This window comes from Kogia breviceps, chromosome 1 (assembly GCF_026419965.1).
Source record: "Kogia breviceps isolate mKogBre1 chromosome 1, mKogBre1 haplotype 1, whole genome shotgun sequence".
In the NCBI taxonomy this organism is placed as follows: domain Eukaryota; kingdom Metazoa; phylum Chordata; class Mammalia; order Artiodactyla; family Physeteridae; genus Kogia; species Kogia breviceps.
The window spans coordinates 145,591,102-145,615,776 of NC_081310.1; the positions used below are offsets into that span (position 1 = coordinate 145,591,102).

Consider the following 24,675-nt stretch of genomic DNA (forward strand, 5'->3'; position numbering starts at 1 on the left):
TTTCATACTTGATTCTTTCACTTAGCAACATGCATTTAAGATTCAATCATGTCTTTTTGTGGTTTGACAGCTTATTTCTTTTCATCATTAATGTTGCACTGTACGGATGTACCACAATTTATCAATTCACCACCTATTAAAGCATATCTTTATTGCTTCCAGCTTTTGGTGTTTTTAATAAATTTGTTATAACTATGTTTGTGTGGGCTTCTGTGACAGTGTAAGTTTTTAAATCAGTTAAGTAAATATCTAGGAGCATGACCGCCAGATCATATGATAACACTATGTTTAGTTTTGTAAGAAACTGCCAAACTGTATTCCAAAGTGCCTGTACCATTTTGCATTTCCACCAGAAATGAATGAGAGCTCTTGCTCTACATTCTCCCCAGCAATTGTTTTTTTTTTTTTTTAATTGACAATTCTCTAATGGCAAATAATGTTGTACATATTTTCAAATGCTTGTTTGCCATATGTATATTTTCTTTGATTTGTTCTCTCTTCAGATCATATGCCCATTTTCTAATTGGATTATTTGTTTTCTTATTGTTGAATTTTTTATGTTTCTTGTATATTTTGGATACAAGTTTATTATCAGATATGTGGTTTGCAAATCTTTTCTCCCAATCTGTGGCTTGTCTTTTCATTCTTTTAACAGTGCCTTTCACAGAGCAGAAATTTTTAATTTTAATGAAGTCCAACATATCATTATTTTTTCTTTCATAGACCATGGGGTGGTTTTTTTGGTGTTTTATCAAAAACTCATGGCCAAATCCAAGGTCACTTAGGTTTTCTCTATGTTGTCTTCTAGGAGTTGTGTAGTTTTGCATTTTACATTCAGGTCTATAATCATTTTGAGTTAATTTTGGTGAAATATGTAAGGCTTCTGTCTAGATTATTATTAATTTTTTGATATGAATGGCTATTTTTTCCAACACAATTTGTTGAAAGATTATGGCTTCTCAACTGAAATGCCTTTACTCCTTTATCAAAGATCAGTTGACTGTACTTTATCAGTCTACTTCTGCACGCTTTATTCTGTTCCATTCATCTATGCCCCTATTCTTTTGCCAATATAAAGCTATCTTGATTACTGTAGCTTTATATTAAGTCAAATTCAGGTAGTGTGACTCTTCCATCTTTTTTCTTCTTCAGTATTTATTGTGTTGGCTATTCTAGATCTTTTGTCTTTTATACAAAGTTTAGGATCAGTTTTTCAATATCTACAAAATAGCTGGCTGGAATTTTTACTGGAATTGCATTGAATCTATAGATCAAGTTAGGAAGAATTACACCCTAACAATTTTGAATCTTTTAATCCATGACCATCATATATCTATTTATTTAGAATTCCTTTGGTTTTTTATCAGAATTTCATAGTTTTCTGAATACATATCATATACATATTTTATATTTATATCTAAATACTTCTCTTTTTGTTTTCATGCAGTTATAAATAATATTATTATAATATTTATTTATTTCAAATAATTGTTCATTTCCAATGTATAGGGAAATAATGAATTTTATATATTAACCTTGTAATCTGCAACCTTGCTCTACTCATTTATTAGTTTCAGAAGTTTTATTTGCCAATTCTTTGGGATTTTCTGCATAGACATTCATGTCATCTGCAAACAGAGACTGTTTTATTTCTTCCTGTCCAAATTGTATGCCTTTTATTTCCTTTCCTTCGCTTATTACACTAGCTAGGACTTCTAGCATAATGCTGAATAGGATTGGTCAGACCGAACACCCTTACTTTGGTCCCAATCTTAAACGAAAGCATCTAGCTTCTGACCATTAAGTATGTTAGGTTTATTGTAGAGGTCTTCAAGTTGAAGCAATTCTCCTTTATTTTTAGTTTGCTGAGAGTTTTTACCATGAATGGGTGTTGTATATTGCCAAATTCTTTCTCTGCCTCAACTGATAAGATTATATGATTGTTCTTCATCTACTGGTGTGGTAGATTGCATTGATTGACCTTAAAATGTTGAACCAGCCTTGCATACCTGGAATAAACCCCACTTGTCCATAGGGTGTAATTTTTTTTATACATTGTTGAAGTTTATTTGCTAAATTTTTTGAGGACTTTTGTATCTATTATGTTCATGAGAGATATTGCAGTTTTCCTTTCTTATAATGTCTTTGTCTGGTTTGGGTGTTAGGGCAACACTGGCCTCATAGAATGAGTTGGGAAGTGTTCCATCTACTTGAATTTTTTGGAACAGATTGTGAAGAGTTGGTATCATTTCTGTTTTAAGTGTTTGGTAAAATTTGTAAGAAAACCATCTAGGCCTAGAGCTTTCTTTTTCTTGGTAGGTTAATAATTTTCTATTCAATGTCTTTAATAGATACAGACCTTTCATGTTATCTATTTCCCCTCTGTGAGTTTTGGTAATTTTGAGTCTTGCAAGGAATTAGTCCATTTCATCTAAATGTTCAAATATGTGGGTATAGAGCTGTTCACAGTAGTCCTTTATTATTCTTTTCATCTCCAGGGAATCAATAGTGATGTTCTCTCATTTTTTAAAGCAGTAATTTATGTCTTTTCTTCTTTTTCTTGGTGAGCCTGGCCAGAGGTTTATCAGTGTATTGATCTTTACAAAGAACCATCTTTTGGTTCCACTGACTTTCTCTACTGTTTTCCTGTTTTCAATTGCACTGATTTCTGCTCTGATTTAATTATCGATTTTCTTCTGCTTGCTTGAGTCTTAAATTACTCCTTTTCTTTATGGTTTTCTAAGATAGAAGAACTACTGCTTTAGTTTTTTGTTCTTGTCAAATATATCTCTATATAGAGATAGACGGAAACCGATATATAGACATATATATAGGTATAGATATAAATTTCTCTCTAAGCACTGCTTTTGCTTGGATCCCATAAATAATAGTAAATTTTAATTTTATTTTCACTTAGTTCAAAATATTTTTAATTTTCTCTTGAGATTTCTCTTTGGCTCATTTGGTCTGTTATTTACAGTTGGGTTTTAAATCTTTGAATAGTTGGGACTTTCCAGTTATTTTTCTGTTACTGATTTCTTATTTAATTCCACTGTGGTCTGAGAATGTACTTTATATGATTTTTACTCTTTTAAATTTGTTAAGGTGTGTGTGATAGATGTATCTTGGTGAGCATTCAATGCAAACTTGAGAAGAATGTATACTCTGTTGTTGTTGGATGAAGTATTCTAAAAAACTTCAATTAAATCAAGTTGATTGATAGTGCTGTTCACATCAAATATATCTGTAATGATTTCTCCCTGTTTGGTCTATTAATTTTCTGCAGTGTTGAAGTCTACAAGTATAATAGTGGATTTGTCTATTTCTCCTTACTCTTGCTATATTTAAAGAAATTTCTAAAAGCTTGGAAACATCTGCAATGTGGTAGGCAACCTCTAAATTTGTCGCCAATGATGCCCACCTCCTCATATTCAGGCCCTTGCACAGTGTCTCCTCTTGGGTGTAGGCTAGATCTAATGAACGGAATTTGTAAAAGTGATGGGATGTCACTAAAAAGATTTTGACTTCTCTCTTGCTCACCTTCTATTGGTCTGTCTTTCTCTATCAAAAATCCTTGCTCCATAAAAAGCAAACTGTCATGTCATGAGTAGCACAATGCAGAGGCCCATATAGCAAAAAACTGATGTTTCCAGTCATCAGTCAGCAAGGAGGTGAACCTGTCAAAAACCGTGTGAGTAAGCTTGGAAGCAGATCCCTCCCACCCAGTCAACCACTGAAATGATTGTAACACTGGCTAATAACTTGACTTTGGCTTTGTGAGGGACCCAGTCAGAGGCACCCAGCTAGGCCACAACTAGATTCCTGACCCACAGAAAATATAAGATAACAAATGTTTGTAACTTTAAGCCATTAAATTTGGGGATTATTCGTTATGCAGCAATAGATAACTAACACATGTAGGGAAAAGAAAACTACATAAAATTATCTCACATATTTAAAAACTAAATAAATACAAACTTTAAAAACAAAAAATACAATAATCAAAATTGAAATACTCAATATAATAGGTATAACAGCCAATTTAACATAGTTGAAAAGAGAATTAGCAAACCAGAAGGCAGACCAAAAGCAATTACCAGAATACAGCCCAGAAAGACAAAATTTTTAATTATATATATATGAAAGACATTAAAAGAAATGGAAGATAAAGAAGTAGATTCAAAATATATTTAATCATAAGTCTAATAGCAGAGGAGCAAAAGACTGGCAGAGAAAATATCTGAAGAGATAATAACAAAGAATATTCCAGATCTGATGAGAAAGATACCAACTGACATATTTGAGAAGTCCAGTAAATCTCATATAGGATAAATAAAAGGAAATCCACCCCTAGTTACATCAAAGATGGGATTCAGAAATGAAGATCCCCCCCCAAAAAAAATGCAGATTATTTACACAGAAAAACAATTAGACTTACAGCCATTTTCCCAACAACAGTAATGGAAGCCAAAAGGCAAGGGGAAAAGTGTTGAAATAAAGAAACTGCTACATCATGAAAAAGAAAACACTTTCAAGAATGAGAGCAAAATAAGGACATTTTCAGAGAAACAAACCAAAAAATAAGAGTAAATTCTAAAGGACTTACTTCAAGCAAAAAGGCAAGTGATCCCAGACAGAGAGCTAGTGTATTTGGGGGTTAAAATATATAGATAATTAAAAACTGTAAACAGGGAAGGGCTAGAAGGAGTTAAAGAGTTAAAATATCCTCATGGAGGAGAGTTAAAATTATAGATTAACTGTAGATATTCAAGGCTGAGTATTGGCTTATTTTCCTAACTTGGTTGTGGTGACATTGCTTTGATAAATTTGGTAGATCAATAAACTGCTTTAATTATTCAAAAAGTGAAGACCACCAGAGGCTTGGCATTGGCCACATCCTGAGTGTGACCCCAGACTAAAGGTAAAAAGAGGGGGGAAAAAGTTGGGGAATGTCAGGAAGAATGTATTTTTCCCACTTTTTGATGTGTCTTCCAAGTGTCAGGAATGCCACCAGCTTAACATTCCTAACCTCCTTCTGCCTTTTCACTCAGTCTTCCCTGGAAAGAAGGAGTAATTTAATCTGCACTGGTCTTTCCAGAAGGAGAAAGTAGACATGCACAACTCAGTCCTTCTTTCCTACTGTCTCACCGGGGCAGGATTCTACAACTCCTCCATTTTCAAATTTCATAGAGGTAGATTCTCCCTCTGAGGACGAGGGCTGCCTGCACAGGCCCAGCACCTCCTATTGCTGGGTGGTAAGTCTGTATGATTACGGTGTACAGTGTTATCAGCCTATTTGCCCACAGATACAGAGTACATATTCTAATATTAACTTTATCAGTAATAAGGATAACATCTTGTTTTCATATCTGACTTCTTCTTTCATCATATTTCCAAGATGGTTCCAATAACTCAGGTGGTGAAGTTCCTCCAGAACCCCCAATAATAGAAAATGCGTACTTCTGGCTATTCAGTCTATGTATAACAATAAAATAAAAATATAACAATAACATCAAAATAACCACTAAGTGCTACATATATTACATTTTCTTTCTCACACAACTCTGAAAAGCTGTATCATCTCCACTGTTTATTCATTTGCGTTTTTGTAGGATAAAGAAACTCATCCAAAAGGTAGCAAGATGTAAGTCCACCCTACTGGACTCAGGTCCTCACTCTTTCTTTCTCCATAGTAAATCAAATTATTGTCCTTCTATTCCAGGCCTTTTGCCTGCAGTGATGACCACCTCCCTTCACCAATATACTCTCCCCAAACAAGGGCTAAATTTATATCAATGTTTTTCTATTTAACTTTATATACCTTGGGCAGTAACTTTCATTTGCTCTCACTCAAATTCCTTCACTGGCTTTAAAGACTTGATCTGTAGCACATATTCCCAGACTTTTGACATATTTAGAACACCAACCAGGAACTCAAGGTCAGTTTCATCCAGTTACAACTGTCAAAGCAATTATCAGAGCAGGAGTCATATCCTAGAGATTTTTACTAGTCTAGAATAGGAGTCATCAAACTGACTGGCAGGCAAAATCTAGCTTGCTGCCTGTTTATGTAAGTAAAGTTTCACTGGAGCTGAGCTACACATTCATTTACGTACTGTCTACGGCCATGTTCACACTACAGTGGCAGTGTTGAATAGTGGCAACAGAGACTATAAAGCCCACAAAGCCAAAAATATTTACTAACTGGCAGAAAAAGCTTATTGACCCCTCGTCTAGACCTGGAGATTGATTCCACATTCTCCGTGTTCTAAGTAGTGAGTACAATTCTTTCTCACACATGGTTGTAGGCTGTACCCCTTACCTCTAGGACCTTTCATCAAGTTGATGGCAATGATGGTATCTGGAACCCTACATCCTCACTTCTAATCAAATGATCTTTCACTTAGATTCCTCTGCCAGCAATTCCACCATTCATGAACATTGCAAAGGAAGTATTTTTAAAGGATGTATTGAAATGCTTTTAGTTGCTTATACTTAAAAATAAATTTGGAGTCAATGACTGAATACTCTCACACTTTAAAAACTATCCAGGTAACTGAAAAAAAAAACTGGACATATTATGAATGAATTACTAATATGTGGTGTTGACTGACTGCATGACAAACTGGATAATAGCTAAATCTTCCATTTCACTCAGCATGAGGCTAGTGATACTTGAAACATGGTTTCTAATTTTCAAAAGGCTTTAATGGATAATGTTCAAGAGAAGAGAAACTAATGTTTGTTGATTGCCTAACATGTGCTTTTTACTAAACTAGGTACTTTGGCGATACTACCATATTTAATCCTTACAATAGCCTATGAGGTGAGTATAATTACTCTCTTTGTACAGATGAATATATTCAATTTAGAAAGGTAGGCAAGTGTGCCCCACATGTCAGAGTCTGGATTTGACACTTCTAAGGAAGGAACAATTCTGCAACTCCCAAAGGGTCTTTGAGTAAAATGAACTCCAGCATTGCAAGGTATATTTTATCTGGAGTGTTATTCTAACAGATAAAACACCAACGCCCAACAAAACTGGACTCCTGCTGTGCCAGTCATCACCTCTTTAGTTGTTGGTTTGTAAGGAATTTGCTTCTGGGGAAGAGTCTGGAATGGTAATAAGGGCAATCAGAGCTCAAGAAAGTATGTATTTACCAACTGGTATGGAAGCATTTCAATATTGTAACAACTGGTAATACTGCACCAGTGCCAACTTGCTGAAAAATAAATCCATGGAAATCTTCTGAACTCCAAACCTGCCATCATGCAGAAGCAAACCAAGACTAAACACATAAGTTATGTGACTGAGTAAGCAATGCAGAAGCAATATGCCCGTTTTAGTGCTCAGTGATTGGTTATGACTATTCTAATGTTAATTCAGCTGAGGAGCAGATGTTAGCCAGTGCTTTTCAAATTCTTAACCCATTCCCCCTACGACGTGTTCACATGCTTCTCTATCACATACAGACTGATGAACCATTTCAGGCTAATAACTGTGATAGCTGAAGTCTCAGTGATCTAATTCTTAGTGTATTTGATAACGACCAACTAAAAGCTTTCCTGCATCATTCAATGAGCACATATTGGACTACTCATCAGCACTGTACAGCTCAGCATGTGGCAAGGGTATACAGCACACCATAAAAACTACATATGTTAAGGATTTATTGTGATAATATTGCACAGTGATTTAATATATTTAGTTTTTCTCCTTACAAACAAGTTAAATGAAAAGTGATTTTTTAAAGCACCATATTATTATAATTTAAAATTACATAACAAATAGAGAAAATATTTTTCTTTTTAATAAGACTCCACATTATATAAGCAGACTATTCTTGGAAAATATTTGGAAATTATGTAGAGCAAAAAGAAAAACCAGAGAAAGTGCTAAAAACTAAATATGTGATTAAAAACACGTATTTGAAGAAATATCATGGCACAATTTTAACCACAGTTATAAATTATATGTATTCAATTAACATTTCAACACTAGATTAAAATAGCCTCTTTCACAAACATAGACTCTGCAAAACAGTCCAAGCATCTCTCATAGTACAATCTTCATTCCTCTTTTGATTTATAATGAAATGTTTTATTTTCTAGATAATCACAAACTGAAATTAGTAAAGTGGGATTATAACAAAAAGAAGCTAAGAATAATTATATTTTGAGTACAGTAATAAGAATATCTCCTGTCATTCATCTATATAATATATATGTTTTACTTTCTTTAGGCACTCATATAATTTTGCTTTTCTAAATTAAAACATCATATTGACATACACTAATAGTTTTTTTAAAAAGATCATAGGCAGTAATTTTGCTTTCCTTGTCATTAATAAAAATGCATCTCATTCCTTCCTCAATAGGCCCCTTCCAATCTTAAGAAGTAGGAGATACCTCCACTCCTCATTTTGCTACCCAAAGGGAAACAAATTCTCAAAATGTCAAAAGCCTTAGTTACTCCACAGATAACTAACTTTTAATAACAAGAAATTGTACTGGGAGTAACTGGAAAGTAAAACTTAGAACTGACATTTAAGTTGGGGGCTACTCACCACTCCTGGCTTACAGTTGTAATAGCAATGCTTGGAAGTGTCATCAAAGGAAGCGTGGTTGGTCTGGAAATGCCATCTCCCTCAGGAGTCCTTGCCCTTCCACTCTGTCTTTGGGACAGTGGTGGCAACTGCAAGTTTCCTGAGCAACACCTTCTCCCTCTCCAGAGGTCGATACCAAGTGTGTTACTAGAAGAACTGTAGGATTTACTCAAGTTGCATTCAAAATAATCTTTAACATTCTAGAGGAACCACAGGGAAAGAAAAAAGAGAAAAAGAAAATGAAATTCAAATGTTTAAAATGATGCACGATGGAGTAAAATAAGAAGCTAAATGATCAAGCTGTCACTCATAAAATCCTGATTCATTATCTCACAATCAGAATAAAAACACTGATGTGAAAAGTTTAAGAGAAAACACATAGGCACAGAGGGCTAATTCTCAAATTTTAAACACATCAGTTGCATAGCCTTGGTGATTTTTAGGACTGTTGATAATATCTTCCAGTTAGAAGCATGTGGATTGCAGGGCTTTTTATCTTCTTTCTTTTTTTAAAATTATTCTTTTTTTTTTTTTAACTTGCTAAAAGGAAAGCTTTTCATAGAAAATATATTTTGGACATCAGTGTTATCATTCTGCAACATGGGAACAAACCATACTAGCTAAATTATAACATTTCTTGTTCAATGTTTTAAAGTAAATATATTTTCTATCTCAGGCCAGCAAGATACTCATAATTGTGGGTAACTGGGTAACTGACTTTTCCTCTTCTTATAAAAGATCTCCTCAGAGTTGAGGGGATTTGGGGGTGGTTTTTTTCTGGTCACACATACAAGAGCTCAGAAAAAGAAGAATATACTTTATCTGGTCCCGAATTGAACTGCCATGTGTTCAATATATGCCTTAATGCTGACATGAATGAAATACTTGTGAGAAGATAGAGGCATTGTATTATAACCAATAGTAAGAGTTATTCATTCTTCCTATATCTCTTGGTGACTCTGGTTCCTGGTACTGTGGGGAGTGGAAGCCCCCAAAGAACCTCTGCCTGCATCACCATTCATACCGGCTTAAAGACAAGAAATGTTACAGCAATGCAAGTAGCCACTGATAGCAACTTGGAGTTTAAAAGTTATAAATGTCACTCTCCACTCGTATCTTAAGCAATAATGGAAGTCCTAACACCAGGCCAAGGTCTCTCACCTGGAAGTCATTCTGTAGCCCTAAAAAGACAGGTACTTCCTACTAGCCCTTCAGAATAGACTTAGGAGAGCCTGGGACTAGACTGCCTTAGGTTTAAACAAACTAAAGTTCTCCACCCACCACTCCTCCACCCATCCCTATACTAGTTCATACAAGGATAATTAACTCAAGTGTAAGGGTCTAGCTGGGTTCATTCAACAAATATTTTCTGCACACCTATTAAAGTCTTGCTCTGTGCTACTTAAGAAAGGATACAACAGCAAAAAGAGACAGAACCTGGATTCTAGTGATTATGCTTATCTCATCCATGCAAAACCACATTTTCACGATGAAAATCTGGGCATGAATAGGACTGACAATTTTCAGGGGCCCCACTCTCTCCACCTGGAAATGGGATATCATCATATTTTTTGTGCTTGTCTTATGGTTTTGGAATACCACTTATTTAAAATTCAGTAGAAAAATTAAAAAATAAGAAATAAAATTCAGAAGAACCACAATTCAGTAACAGGAAGGAGACAAAACAATTTATAATTTTTCAGAGTTTGAAATATTCTGGAATGTGGCCAGTGTTTTACTGTTTAGTAACTGGTTATATTAAATCTACTGTAGGCCTAGCACTTATGTGTGTGTGCGCGCGCGCACGCGTGTGTATGTGTTAGAAATAAGAGGCTGAGGAGAAAGCATAGTATATGTAAGTTTCTTTCTCAAAAGACTTAGAGACTAGTTGAGGAGACAGAAAGTCTTAGGAGAGACAAAGTCTTCCTAAAGAGATTCAAGAACAAACTAAAAGTCAGAACTTTTATAACTCAGTTTGTTCCAAATATGCATGTAAAGAAAGTACTGATTATCTGGAAAGCAAAGCAGTGTTTCTTGTATAGGTGGTAAAGCATATACTTTACCACCTATACAAGAAACACTGTACCAAAGAACAGAAATGAGGATGTCACTTAGTTAAACCACCAACCATAATAGTCTTATAATAAAGTTATTGGATATTTTTCCTCTTTTAGAAATGGAAATATTACCAACCAGGTTTAATTGCAGTGAATGAACTAACTGGGTACTTATTTGGTACTTGTTATTTGAAAAGTAACAAAGTCACACCTATCACAAAATATATCCCATACTGACTTGAGAACAAGCTTGAATTTACAGATTTGTAGCCATTCTTTGAAGAATTTGTTTCAAAAGACCTCAGTTAATGTGAAAATGCATTCCCACAAAAGAGCTTTATGGAATAGCTTTTTAGAAATTAAGTTAAATACTAAAAACAGTAACATTGTTATGCAAACGCTCATTAACCTAAGTTAAGTTATTCATAATTACCTCAAACTTTCTAATTCATACTCATAATTACTGCCCCAAATTTGCTAACATCCTCAAAGGCAAAATCTAATTCAGCCAGTTATAAACTCCTGAATTTGTGATCTTGGACTTATTTTCCTATTTTAACCAGCATGATACTGGCCAACTACACCACTCATCAGATCAAAGATTTGGGGGAAAAAAACATTAATTTGAATGTTACTTTTGGATATCACACTGTTCCCTTTGCCAGAAACTCTCTTCCCCCAGATCTGCACAGGGTTCACTCCCTCAATGCTTATATGTCCTCACTGTCCATATTTCCTCTCTTCATGTTATCCTTCTATGAACACCTATTGTCACCATCCAACCATTTTTTGCCCCCTGACCAACTTCATTTTTCTCCACAGCTCTTATCATAGCTGGGATTATTTTATAATTTATTGATTGATGTATGCCCTTCCCTCTAGAATATAAGCTACAAAGGGACAAGGACTCTAATCCCTAGAACCTAACCAGTGTGGAGTGCATAATAGGTGCTAAATTAATATTAGGTGAATATTTAAATCGCTGAGTAACTGTTTGTTGAGCTGAAATAATGAGAATATAATAAAATATCCTTGACTTAAAGGTGAACCTTTCTTCAGAGTGTGGTATAAAAAAAATATAATATCTGCCAATTTGCTTTTGTTATAAAGGAAGAGATACTGTGTATAACATTTGATATGATTTTCTGTACTATACCAGAAAGGTTGAGGTGCATGGTGAAAAGTTTTAGGCTATGACTGTCCACCAGAAATAAAGTACAATCCACAAATGGGAGCCAAATGTATAATTTTAAATATTCCAGTAGTCACATTAAAAAGTAAAAAAAAAAGGAAACAGGTGAAATTACTTTTAATAGTATATTTTACTTAGCTTAGTATATCCAAAATATTGTCATTTCAACATGTAATCTATATCAAAAATTATTAATAGATTTTATATTCTTTTCTATTTGTACTATTATGTAATCAAAATCCAAGATGTATTTCACATTTACAGCACCTCCCCATTCGTACTAGTGCTTAATAGTCACGTGTGGCTAGAGGCTACCACGTCAGACAGTGCAAATCTAGGTAATAATACTAACCCCACCAGTCTAGGTGGGGTTAGTATTCTTCAAATGTGCTTTTCTTTTTTGCACATTCTTCTATGCAACCTTCCCTGTCTTTTGACTGTGGTAACCATTACCTCAGAGAGGATTAGGATTATTACTGCAATGATAGAATGAAAAGGAAAAAAAAAAACATTGATCATCCTTTATAGACAGGATGCATTGCTTAGTTTTATTCTTCCAAAGAAATAGAATCTGGAGCACACAGTATACAAATAGTATTATGGGACAACCCCAAGCTTTTTTTTAAAAGAGAAACAGAATTTCTAAATTCCAGAAGTTTCCCCTTAGATATCCTAACCAGAGCATGAAGGTCTGAACACAGCTTTTTACCACTGGTACTGAGGACTTAGAATATGACTTAAGGGCAGTTCCCTTGTGGTCAAGGAACAGGGAAGGGGGAAAGAAGAAAAGGAAATATGACACAGGCGATGAGACTAGATCACTAACCAAGTGTCTCAACACAAAAGAGTAGAAACGGCAATGGCAAAGGAGTGTGCTTTGGTGGGCAAGAGCCTCATGGCACAACTAAGTCTCACTCTGCATTTGCGGGTCCTAGAAGTTCTTACAAACCCAGATAGGGACAGAGAAGGAAACTGAGAATTAGCCTCAGCTTGCTTGCCAAGGGGTTTTCTGCAACATAAGATAAAGGGACCAGGGGTTCATGGGGTGAGCAGCCCAAAGGTAAGGGCTGCACAGAAAGCAAAGCTGAGTCTTTTAAACAATCAGAGCTCCACTGAAAGGTTAGGTGAAGAGCCCAGGCAGCAGGAGAGAAGGTCAAATTTACAGCGAGCTAAGGTCCCCTGCTCAGGCTGAGAGCACTCATCATCTGTTATACCTACCATGTGCCTAAGCACACTGGACCAAGGACAGAGACTGACAACCAAATATCTGGGGAAATGAGCTATTCCTCAATGGAACGACAGTAAGAATCAGTGGAAATACAAGACGAGGACAATACCACACACCTGTGACTATAACGTCAATTAATGTTGTTTTCCCACTTGCCCACATGGAAAGGAAGGAGTAACAACTTGGAGAAATACTCATAGACTGGGCATTTACTCAAAAGTTACCAGTTTACATTATTAATTACCAAGTTCAAGTTCCTCCCAGCCCCTCCCCCACCCGTGAAATAGAAGTTTAACAACGAGATGAGCTATTACAGACAGCAAGGAAAATGACTTCTTTTTCCTTCCTCCCTCCCTTCCTTCTTTCTGCACATCTGATTAGTGGCATATAATTTTTGGCTCAATTACAAACAGAAGCTGAGTAAATGCTGGACAATTAAAAACACACTAATGGGGCACTGGTCAATTGAAAGCAAAAAAAGATAATCTCAGCTGACCAAGATGCAAAGCTATTAAAAATGATGAGTCTACAGACTTCTTCAAATGACCCAGAGCAGAGCTTCTCAAATATAATGTACATATGTAGTCAGCCTGGGACTTACATATATTAAAAATGCACTTGGTACTTAGTAGGTTCTCAAAACTATTTGTAAAATGAGTAAATCAAAGAATATAATTAAATGTTAAAATCCTTAGGTTTCCAGGAAAGCTCTGGGAAGGAAATGCGGTTTCTTTTTAGCCTTAAATAATAAGTAGAATTTGTTTAGTGAAGATAATGGAAATTTACATATGCACATAATGTACATATGTAATCACCTAGGGAATAAATTCTGATCTTTAGATCTGAGGGATGGTTCTGAAATTCTGCATTTCTAATAAATACACAGGTGAGCTAGTGCTGCTGCTCTGAGGCCCACACTTGAGCCAAGTCCTAGAGGATGGGTTACAAACAGCTGTCAAAGACCCCACCATAGGAGATGACTCAAGAATCAGCTGAACTTGGATAAAAGTGTGCAAGAAAGTCATCAAGAATGCAAAAAGGGTGAAAAGAAAAATTTCCACAGATTGGTGGTTTTGTAAATGAAAATCACAAAGCTCAAACTGAGCCCATCTCCAAGCTGCAGAGAGGGCAGTGTTCCTGCTGCCTAGCATGCAGAGTGCTGGGTACAAGGGCTGGCAATGTCCAGGTCACAGAAGCACCTAGAGGCAGAGTGGTACTATTAGACAACCTTGGCTGCCCTTGGAACAGAATTATGGAGTGACTTCTTTATTGAGCAAAGAGTGGGTGGAATTGGCAACTCTGACTTTTGGAACTTACATCATCGGCCGTCACTGTCATCACACTCCTGCTTTTCTTCATTATAAAGGGGAAAAGCAGCCCCTTTTAGGGTATCTGTTATTCAGTGCAGCTTTGCTGACAATTTTTAAGACCTGCAGGGGAAAACAAGACACTCAAAAAAAAGAACAGTTCGGTATCCTTAAATACAAATATGTAGCTTATTTGTATTCTCCACACTAACATTTGAATGTACACAATGCACATGTATAAGTAAATATCACAATTTACCAAGCCAATTAAATCTAACATGTGAGGAAAGAGGTTCACAAAATGCAAAAACCCAAGACATCAGTGCAAAGATATTTGAGAGGAGAGAAAAAGAATAGAGGATAACAATTAGGCTCCCAAATAATCAATGATCCTTAAGAATAGAGAAATAATATGTATTAGTGAAGGGCTTTAAACTTACAAAGTACTTTCCCATATAATATTTCATTTGATCCCCATAATAGTCTGTGAGGTTATTTTCATCTTTTTTTTCTAATGAGAGAACAAAGGATCAGAAAAATAATTGGGCCAAGGTAACACAGCTAAAACATGGCAGATTTAGAATTTAATGAATATGATCCATTGATACTATTGTCAAACAAAAAAGGAAAAGAAAGAAAACCAATACAAAAATATGCATGACCAAAACAAATCTTAATTTCAATTTTACCATCAGTTTAAACCTCTTACATGTATAAGTACATAGGCAAGTATTCATCACAGAGAATTTTAGCAACCAATAGTTAGAAAGAGCTAGTATTCCCTGGTTTAAATCACACAAACTTGGCCATTCTGAAGCAGAGACACTACAGTTCATGACATTTGGTTTGTGTAGATCACTGGAAGCCACTTCAGCTACAAAGAACCTCAATAACGTTACCAAAATTTAAGGATGCACCCCATTTGTGCCAGCTCCAGAGGAAAAAGAGTCACTGGTTTATGAAAACTCAGGCTATTAAAACAGGCCCAAGTTTAAAGTTCAGACATACAATAGTCTAAAAGAGAATATGAAGAATTCTGAGTTTGCAGAATTGAACTGGAAATGTTACAGTATAGAAACCATTGAATCCAAGAAGCATGGTCCACATGGCGGATTCTCAAGATCTTAACATCAAAAATGGCCTGCATCTATGCTGAGCTCAAGAAGCTCCTATGTTTTCTCACTCTGTACATTTAAAATTCTTAATACACGCCTGATTTGAAAAGTCTGCTTCTCAAACATGAAGATATATATAGATTAAGAGCGTGATGGAATTGTAGCTATGTGACTAGGAATACTAAGTAGTGGCATTGTCCCATCACCCAGGAAACCAGGGTTGAACTTCTAACACATAATTTGATGACATTATGCAGGAGTTGGCAGTGAAACTGACAGAGTGGATAAGAGAGTGGGGGGAGGGAGAAACTTTGCCTTTATAAGTCTTCTAGGGAGAGAACCCCACACGCCTTTCAGGTGTTCAATTCAATATGCCACGGAAAAGAATTTCCTCAGCATCCACCAAGGAATGATTACAATTACTGAACTCCTCTAACACTGACCAAAGAGGAATAGGCAGAATTTTAGAGTTTTTTACTCAAAGGCTGCTCGAAACTTAACAAAAGTCAACAAATAACAGACATTTTATCTCTGTTATTTTCAGTCTTGAGTGCCTCTATAAGGCCGAACATGAAAAAAAAAAAAAAAATGTTTATACTCCTAAGCAAAGAAAAAGCAAGATTAAAAGATGTAAGTTTGAAATGCAGGATATAGGATTAGATATCCCCAATCAGTATAATTCTGTAAAAATATGAGCAAAGAAAATTATTTAAGAAGCTATGTAAAATTAAAACAGTGAACATTATTAGAGTTATTGGAGGTTCTTTCTTTTTCATATTTTCCAAATTTTTGTGATGTATTCTTTTCTGAGCCAGAAAAATGATCCATTTTGCTTGGCAGGAAATGCACTTAAAAATAGGATAAGACAACACAACTGGAGTAGAAATCTCTAGGCTGTCTTCAGCAGGGAGAAACAAGGATCAAGTTTCCCCAGCAGAAATGAAGAGTAAGACCTTAGCTATAGCTTCTCAGATGTGAACAAGGCATTCTAGGATCCAGATGAAGCTCAATGCAAACCTAGCCCTCAAGAATTTTAGGTCTAGTCTGGCAGGGAAGACTTACATATATTAAATGTGCACTTGTTACAGAGTAGGTTCTCAAATATGTTTGTAAAATGAGTGAATCAAAGAATATAATTAAATGCTAAAATGCTTAGGTTTCAGGGAGGACTTCGGGAAGGAAATGACATTTCTTTTTAGCCTTAAATAATAAGTAGAATTTGTTTAGTGGAGATAATAGAAAAGTATATGGTGTGCAAAAATATGGGAAAGAATTTAATGTACTAAGGGTGTGACACATGCAGGAAGATGCCATGCTAAGGAAATTTATGACAGGCAGAAAGACATGTTCCAGGGTAACATCAGTAGATTTGGGGCATGCAAGAGTATTTTTGTGAGGTCTTAGCCATGAAAATAAACTTATGTTTTAAAACACTTTGACTGTGAGAGCTGACTGGATAAATTCATGTGCCTTCAACTGGGAGCATGTCCTGGCTAGGAAAAAGCAAGATCTCAAGTTACAAGGAAGTTTTCCAAATGTTCTCCATTTAAAATATATTACTTTTACATTCAGAAATAAAACCCGGCGTCTGTTATATATTGGGTTGGCCAAAAAGTTCGTTCGGGTTTTCCCATACCATCTTACAAAAACCCAAACGAACTTTTTGGCCAAACCGATAAAACAAATAAAAGAAAGGAGAGATTGTTTTCTAGAGAGATTGCTTTCTAGATAGTATACATTTGCCCCTCAAGATCCACTCCAACACTTTCTCCATACTGGCTGTGCCCTAGGAGGCTGGTCCTCACAGACTGAGTCCATGGGCTCTCTAGCCCTCTGGCTCCTGGGAAGTGCAGCAGGAAGACAGGAGGAAAGAAAGGTTCCTTTCTGCTGGCTAGAGTGTAATAGTGGCGAAAGCCCTCTACTCTAGATCACAGCTCCTGCAGTCAACCCTCTCTAAGGAGATAGGTTTCCCGGGGTTCCATTAACTACTGTCTCCACTTGACCCTTCAGACATAAGGCCGGTTGCAACTTTCCACTGTTGCTAGCCTCATGGTGCTGCATCATGCCTTTGTGGTTATCCTCAACCTTGTCCACACCTTTTGTAAATAGTACCTACATTAAATTCTCTTTCACTCCCTGTGGGAGTGCAATCTGTTTCCTGCTGGGACCCTGACTGATAATGTAGGGCCTTAACTATACTTACACCCCTACTTCCCTATCGATACTTTTGAGCTTTAAGCTTTTTCGGCTGGCAATAAGATACTGGAATGTCCCCCCTGGGCAGAAACCGTTCCGAGCAAACAAGTATGGCGGGGGATGAGACCTCGAGCAAACCAGTATGGCGGGTGATAAGAATGATTAAGCCAGAGTTTAAAGGTCGCCCTAGCCAACCATAACTCATGTGACTCAACCCCCCACCACAAAAACACGAAAATGTAAAGTAGGCATCCGACAGCTAACCAATCAAGGAGCTAGAGCCAAGACCCCACTCCGGTAAATGTAAAGTAGGCATCCGACAGCCAACCAATCAAGGAGCTAGAGCCAAGACCCCACTCCGGTAAATGTAAAGTAGGCATCCGACAGCTAACCAATCAAGGAACTAGAGCCAAGTCCCCACTCCGGTCCGGAACAAACAAACCAATGAGAAAAAAAACCCTTGATATATCCACACTTTGCATAATGAAAAATGAAAGCTATAAAATGTATGTGATTCCGCTTGGGAGGGGTTCCTCTTCGGCCTCCTGCGTGAGGACCAAGGAACCCCGGTGCACCGGCTCCTAATAAACCTCTTGCGTGTTGCAGCGACTCTCGACTCTTGGCGGTTCTTGGGCGAGCTGGGATCCCTCGGAGACCGTTCAGGTCTAACAATAACAGATTTGCTGCAAAAAGTTTACAAAGCCAGAGGGCAATTTTAAAATATCCTTCCTCAGTGCCTCGTACAGTGACTGACACAAAGCAGGGTCTCAATAAATAACTATTAGAGAAGGAATAAGTAAAATCTAGTTGGAGTTCTAGAATGGTTTTATGGCTTTTAGAAAAGAAGGTCAGCAGGCATTATCTCAAATTGCTTTTGTGAGGCAGAAATAGTTTTATGTCATCACTCGTGGGTGGCAATGGTGATTCTGTTTGGGAATTCAGAGAAATGTTATAACATGTTTAATATTACATTGTTATACTATTGTATTATACTGTTGTTATATAATAGTATACGATATAATTTAACATTATAATATATTGTGTTATAATATTATGAAATAGAAGAATAGAGATTATATATGCCATGTTATTGCTGATTGCTAGTGTCAGTTGCCTTTCGTTTAGGCTAACATGGATGGAGAAATTACCTTGTGCCAGTTTATACTATACATATAAGAGTTCAATTATGTCTCATTAGAGCAGCCAACCAAATAAGGTGGGCACAATTATCACAACAGGTGAGGGAATCAAGTCTCGAAACAATAATAAAATACGCACAAAGTCACACACTCTGCTGGTTCAGACTAGAACTTTATTTCTAAGGCCAAGTCTCTTAACCAATCACTATGCAGCTGATTGGGTCTTATTCACATCTTTTCAAGGTAGAAGTGAGCGAAGTGATTTTTATTTATTTTTCTGATACTGGAATACAAGTTAATTTGATCAGTTTTCTGGAATCATGCTCCCTAATCATGTAAGGACAAAAAGCAGTAATTTTTAAAAGATACTGACGTTTTTAAGCACCTCAAATTTAAGGCAAATGTAAACAAGAGAAGAAGTCAGGCTCTCTCAATTTGAGATAATTCTTTCATTAGCAAAATTTGCTTCTCAATACATAAAATGCCATTTGGTTCATTAAAACAAAGTGTTTCTAAGAATTTCAAAGTTATGAGTAAGTATGATGACTATAAATTCCATTTCTGGCATATATGAATGGTTTTCCTGTGGTTTTATCTTTCACCACTTAAAAGATGCTTTTAAACTTATATTAATCTTTCACAACATTCTGTTATTTTCTAAGACTACAGTATTCTTCATATAATTATGTATTTCCCTCTTTCTCCACAGAGATATAAAAGCTAAAATGAGGAAAAAGACCCTGACTTGACTGCTATAGCTATAGTGTAAATTTCTCCTTCAGCAGGTTTCAGTTATCAGTACTAGTAATCCCTGATTGATAGAAAGTTCAATTAATAATGATAATCATTCTAAAATCCTACATTATGGATATAAAACCATGATGAAATGACCAAACCCTGAAGAGATGAAAAAAATAAGGGTAATACTTTGAGTTTCTAAGAAAGTTGTTTTTTCCAGTTTAAAGACTGCCCTTTATTCTGAGATGATGTTCAAAAAAGTTTCATTTTGTTTTTTGTATAATTGATTTATTGAACATTCTGCACATGTTTTAAGTTTTCTCTAGTAACTGTTTTCCATCTGCAATGTTAAATCTCTTTCCTCTTCCTTAACAGCAGCTCAAATTGAGTCCATAACTTATAACTGCTTTAAATCCCATCTCCTTCCCTTTTCTCTGCTCAGTGGCCAGGATCTGTGGGGCCACTTGGTGGCCCGTGTGTAGGACTTGGAATGGCCAGAAGGAATAATCTACTCTTTTATTCCTCCTCCCTCCTCTTTTTTTTAGGTTCTAGCTGCTTCCACACTGCAACAGAGTGGAAGAGTTAATGAAAAGGAAAGTCTTCTTATGTAACTGGGCATTTAATTGCAGTCCTCTGGTAAGTGTCATTGCTTCTCTGACAAAAAGAGACTGTATATTGATGGCCTCTCTAAGGCAGGTGTCCAAATGCTGGCTCTCTCCTTAGGGGTAAGTAGGAGCTTTCAATGGGAAAAAAAAAAATGTTTTCTCATCTCCTCAGCTCCCATCCCCACAGGTACACATTGAAACTCTTGTTGGTAAGGTTCCCTTGAGCAAGTCTATTCTTCTGATTGAAGTAATGACAAGATGGCTCGATCCACAATGTACTTATCCAGAATAAGCTCAAGCATCCTTGTTGCCCCAAGTGGCGAAGGTTAAGCTTCTTTGCTGCCATCTCTTTTCTCTGCCCTGCTATCTCTCTCCATTTTCCCTTTCCCTTGCTCAAGGGGACATAAAGAACCAATCAGAAATTCTTCTGCATAAATGATCAATGGAGAAATGAGATACCGTGTCAGTCTTTTTATCACTGTCTTTCAGACCAAAGTCAACCATTCAGTTACTCTGCTGTGTGACACTGGGGTTGAGACATTGCAAACTGTATATCACAAATTCTCTTCCCAGCTGGCTTCTTTTAGGTGCTGACAACAGGAATCGTGAGGAGGAAGGTGGAAGAAGAGAGTTGGAGAGAAGGGACTCTCTTCCTTTTATCAGGAGCATAAATAACACTGGCCCTCCCTCCAGGCAGAGCCAGAAGCAGCCATACAATACCCCGTCAGATGTCTGCTCACTAGCTTCAGAGCCACCCCTTGGTGGTTCCAGCTCCTAAGGTGGTGACCCCTCCTTTCCACTGCTAGACTCTCATAATACTACCTTCCCTTTCTCCCCCAGCACTAGGAATGGTAGCTGCTTCACTAATATTTGGGTTACCTGGCTGGCCTGTTTTCACTTTCATTATTCATATTTATGTAATCAATTTATTATATTACATCCCTTTTGCTTTCCTAAAGGATATAGGATCTAATCTTCTTTTTATTGATGGCACCCCCAATCTCTAGAAGTGGTTCTTCATCTTCAGTAGGCCAACAATTCACTTCCCCAACACCTCTTCACATACCATCCTCCCCCCACCCAGAGTCAGTTTATATGAGGTTTGGAAGATTGCTGGGGTGATGACTGGTGTCAGAACCCATCTGGCTCCCTCTCAGAGGGAGCTGCCCGAGCACTTTTATATACAGCTCTCCTTGGAGAATGTGGGATATTTGGATGGCTCTTGGTCCCCTGTTTAGGGTTACAGTCCCCATTTTTTTAAACAGGAAAAGGCCTACTCATCATTCTTTCAGATGTGAAAATGTCCATTTTTGAGATGATGATAATGTAATGAGGCATGAGCATTTCTTTCTTCCGTTTCTTAATGGCCTCAATTGAGAAAATTAGACATCGGCAATTTCTATGTCATTCCTCTAGTTCTCGGGAAGTTTCACTGATTCATAAAGTACAAATGTCTAAGAACCTCTTTACTAGACCAGTGGATATTAACCTTTTAAAATAAATAGCATAAAGTCTAGTTCAAGAAGACAAGGGTTTTCTGTTTGGGGCTAGGATCTAATGTAGTATGACTGGAAGGAAGAAATGCTGGCCAAAGAGGAGTGTGACGTGCTATCCGCATTCACAGCCCCACAGCTGCCTAGCAGAGCTATCAACCTCGCTCTGGGTCTTGTAAAAGGGTTGTGGTATAATTATCCACAAACTTTATGAATCTAATGAAATTCCAGGAAACTAGCATAAGTAAACACAAACCATAAAACCAACTCTCTAGACTCGGCAAATGGATAAACATGTCCAGAAGTCAAAACAGAAAATATGAAGTCCTCCCTGGAGTTTATATCTACTGGTCTCATCACACTTTCAGAAACTCAGGGCTACTGTGCCCAGTTAGAGCTGATTTTGGATTTGACTGTTGGGGAGATAAAAAGGAGAGACAAATGTGCTTCCTCCCCAAACCTCTTGTAATGGGATTCAAATGATGGAGAGCAAAAAACAATTGACAAAAAAAAAAAAAAGTGTATGTAATACAAAAAGACTTGTTTTACGTAAAATTTCTTAAGACTATAAGCACCCAACATTTAGATATAGGCATTTCTGGGAGAGAAAAATGTTTGTTTAATTAGTCAATAAGCATCAAGGACTTTTGAGATAAGAATTGAGAAGTATTAAAAATTAATATGGGGCTTCCCTGGTGGCGCAGTGGTTGAGAGTCTGCCTGCCGATGCAGGGGACGCGGGTTCATGCCCCGGTCCGGGAGGATCCCACATGCCGCGGAGCGGCTGGGCCCGTGAGCCATAGCCGCTGAGCCTGCGTGTCCGGAGCCTGCGCTCTGCAACGGGAGAGGCCACAACAGTGAGAGACCCGTGTATAGAAAAAAAAAAAAAAAAAAAAAATTAATAAGTACTTAAACCATTAGCTTAGCCTGAGAGAATTATAAGTATCAAAGAGATAATGGCATTCTTTTAATAGCTGTCAGACTGCAAAGTAGCTAGGTTAAATTCTGCTCTGAGTAAAACATGTCTCCTAAACAACCACTTAAAACCAATTTCTACTATAAAATGTATTCTTTGTAACTTACTAATAGAACACAAACTTGAAATCAATACACATGTTGACAAGAAAGAAAGAATTCTTACTGTATAATTTGTTTGGATGAATGTCAATTCCTGACAACAACAGAACAGAGAGAAAGTGACAAACTATTCCCATGTTTCTACTAGTATAAATACTGTAATGCCTTAATGGGTTTATTAATGAGTTTCTCCCCAATAAAAACTGTCTAAATGGAAAAATTTCTAAGTGTTGAATTATTTTTCCTACTCTAAAAAAAGCAACTGGTACACTGATTAATTTTTTATAGTTTAAAGTGCCATAAGACATTATATAAACTGCTTTGTTTTTTCAGCCTCTTAAATAAGAGGGAAAGAACAAAGAAGCCCTACATTCAAATGACATATTCAAGCCATATATTCAGATCAATGAACAATTTGATATTGTAAGCTCTCTCAACATCTGAGGGTTTTCATCTCAGTTATCACTGTACCAAAGTGATGATGTGATCAGGAAGATTTAGGAAGCATGAGAAATTTTTACTACCTCCTGAAGTGAACCATAGAAGGTCTAGAAACAAATGTAAAGGGCCAGTATGGATGAAGGATCTTCAGTTCCCTTAAGTATTTGTGGGGTACGTGCTCAGGCTCAAATTGAAATATTTTAATTCCACCTTCAGAGCTACTTAGTAACTTTCACAAACCTATTACAGCTGCTCTAAGACCCCAATTAATGTTACCAAATTTCAATGATAGTATAACATATTAAATTGCATCTATGATCCCAAATTCCCATTTTCACCCAAAATGAATAATGACACTTCTTTTCCTTCAGTTTCCCAAGAGCAGCAACAAAAACCATTGAGAACCCAGCGTGTGACAGAGACTTGCTAGATGCTGTGAGTAATACAAGATGAATATGACATAATCCTCAACCTTAAAATGTTCACTGTCTAGTCTTCAGAGAGATGAATCAACAAAATTTTTCATTCTGCAACACTTATGCCTCCTTGGCAGGCGCCAGGCTCACAGAGCAGAGTGATAAGTGCTGTGACAGGAACAAACAATGGGTTCATTAGGTGAACAAATTAGTGAAGGCCACCGCTATGGGTAAAAATCATCAAGGAAAGCTTCATAGAAGAGGTTCCAGTCCTTTTACAGGTACTGTAACTAAGGGATAAAGAAAGAAGCCCTTCTGCTCCCCCTCTGTGTATTCTCCAGAATGACCTTTTGAAAATGCAAAGTTCCTTATATACTTCCCTGCTTTACATCCCTCATGGCTTCCTGTTACATTTAGGATAAGCCAAAACCCTTCATGTGACATACCAGTCCCTACAGATTTCATCCCAGCTTGCCTTTTCAGCCTCAACTTCCTATGTTGGCTGCTACTCGCTTCCTCACCTTACCCCACATCACTGTTCCCTTTAACTCATTTATCTTTAACCACACTGCATTTAGGGTTTACCCAACATGCCTTCCTTGCCGCAGGACTGTTCCTGCACTGTAATAATCTCTCCATTTTGCCTGGTGAATCTCTCCATTTTGCCTGGTGAACTCATTCCTCAGCCTTCAGTTTACGGGTCATTTCTTCAAAAACTACTTTACTGACTTCCCCTATGTGTCACGGGGCCTTATCACATCATTACTTTTTTCTTATTCATACTATTCATCATAATTATATATTTATTTGTAAGAATGCGTAATTTTGCATTGTAGTTTGCAGAACGTATGGAGCCTATGAAAAGCTACTCCTTTATGTAATCTCATACAAATTTACATCAAATTGAAAAACTTGGACTACGAAACAACTGTAGATCTAAAACAGCTAAAATGGCATAATAATTTGCCTCTGCTTTCTCCTATGCTTGAGCAAGAATTCACAAGTATTTTCTTCTTCTAAATTATGTCTCTGCTTCAATATCTAAAATAATTTTAAGTTAATGCAG

At 36.7% G+C, this 24,675-nt stretch overlaps 1 protein-coding gene across 2 annotated transcripts in view; it reads right to left on the minus strand.

Moving 5' to 3' along the window:
- PDE4B (phosphodiesterase 4B) overlaps nucleotides 1-24,675 on the minus strand; it is a 597,863-nt gene that overhangs the window by 474,024 nt on the left and 99,164 nt on the right. For both annotated transcript variants that reach the window (XM_067006427.1, XM_059075560.2), the window contains exons 2-3: nucleotides 14,401-14,513; nucleotides 8,568-8,806 (exon numbers count right to left, since the gene is read on the minus strand). In XM_067006427.1, the coding sequence (XP_066862528.1) occupies nucleotides 8,568-8,806; nucleotides 14,401-14,442 (281 nt within the window). In that variant the 5' untranslated portion in view covers nucleotides 14,443-14,513. The remainder of the gene's footprint in view (nucleotides 1-8,567; nucleotides 8,807-14,400; nucleotides 14,514-24,675) is intronic.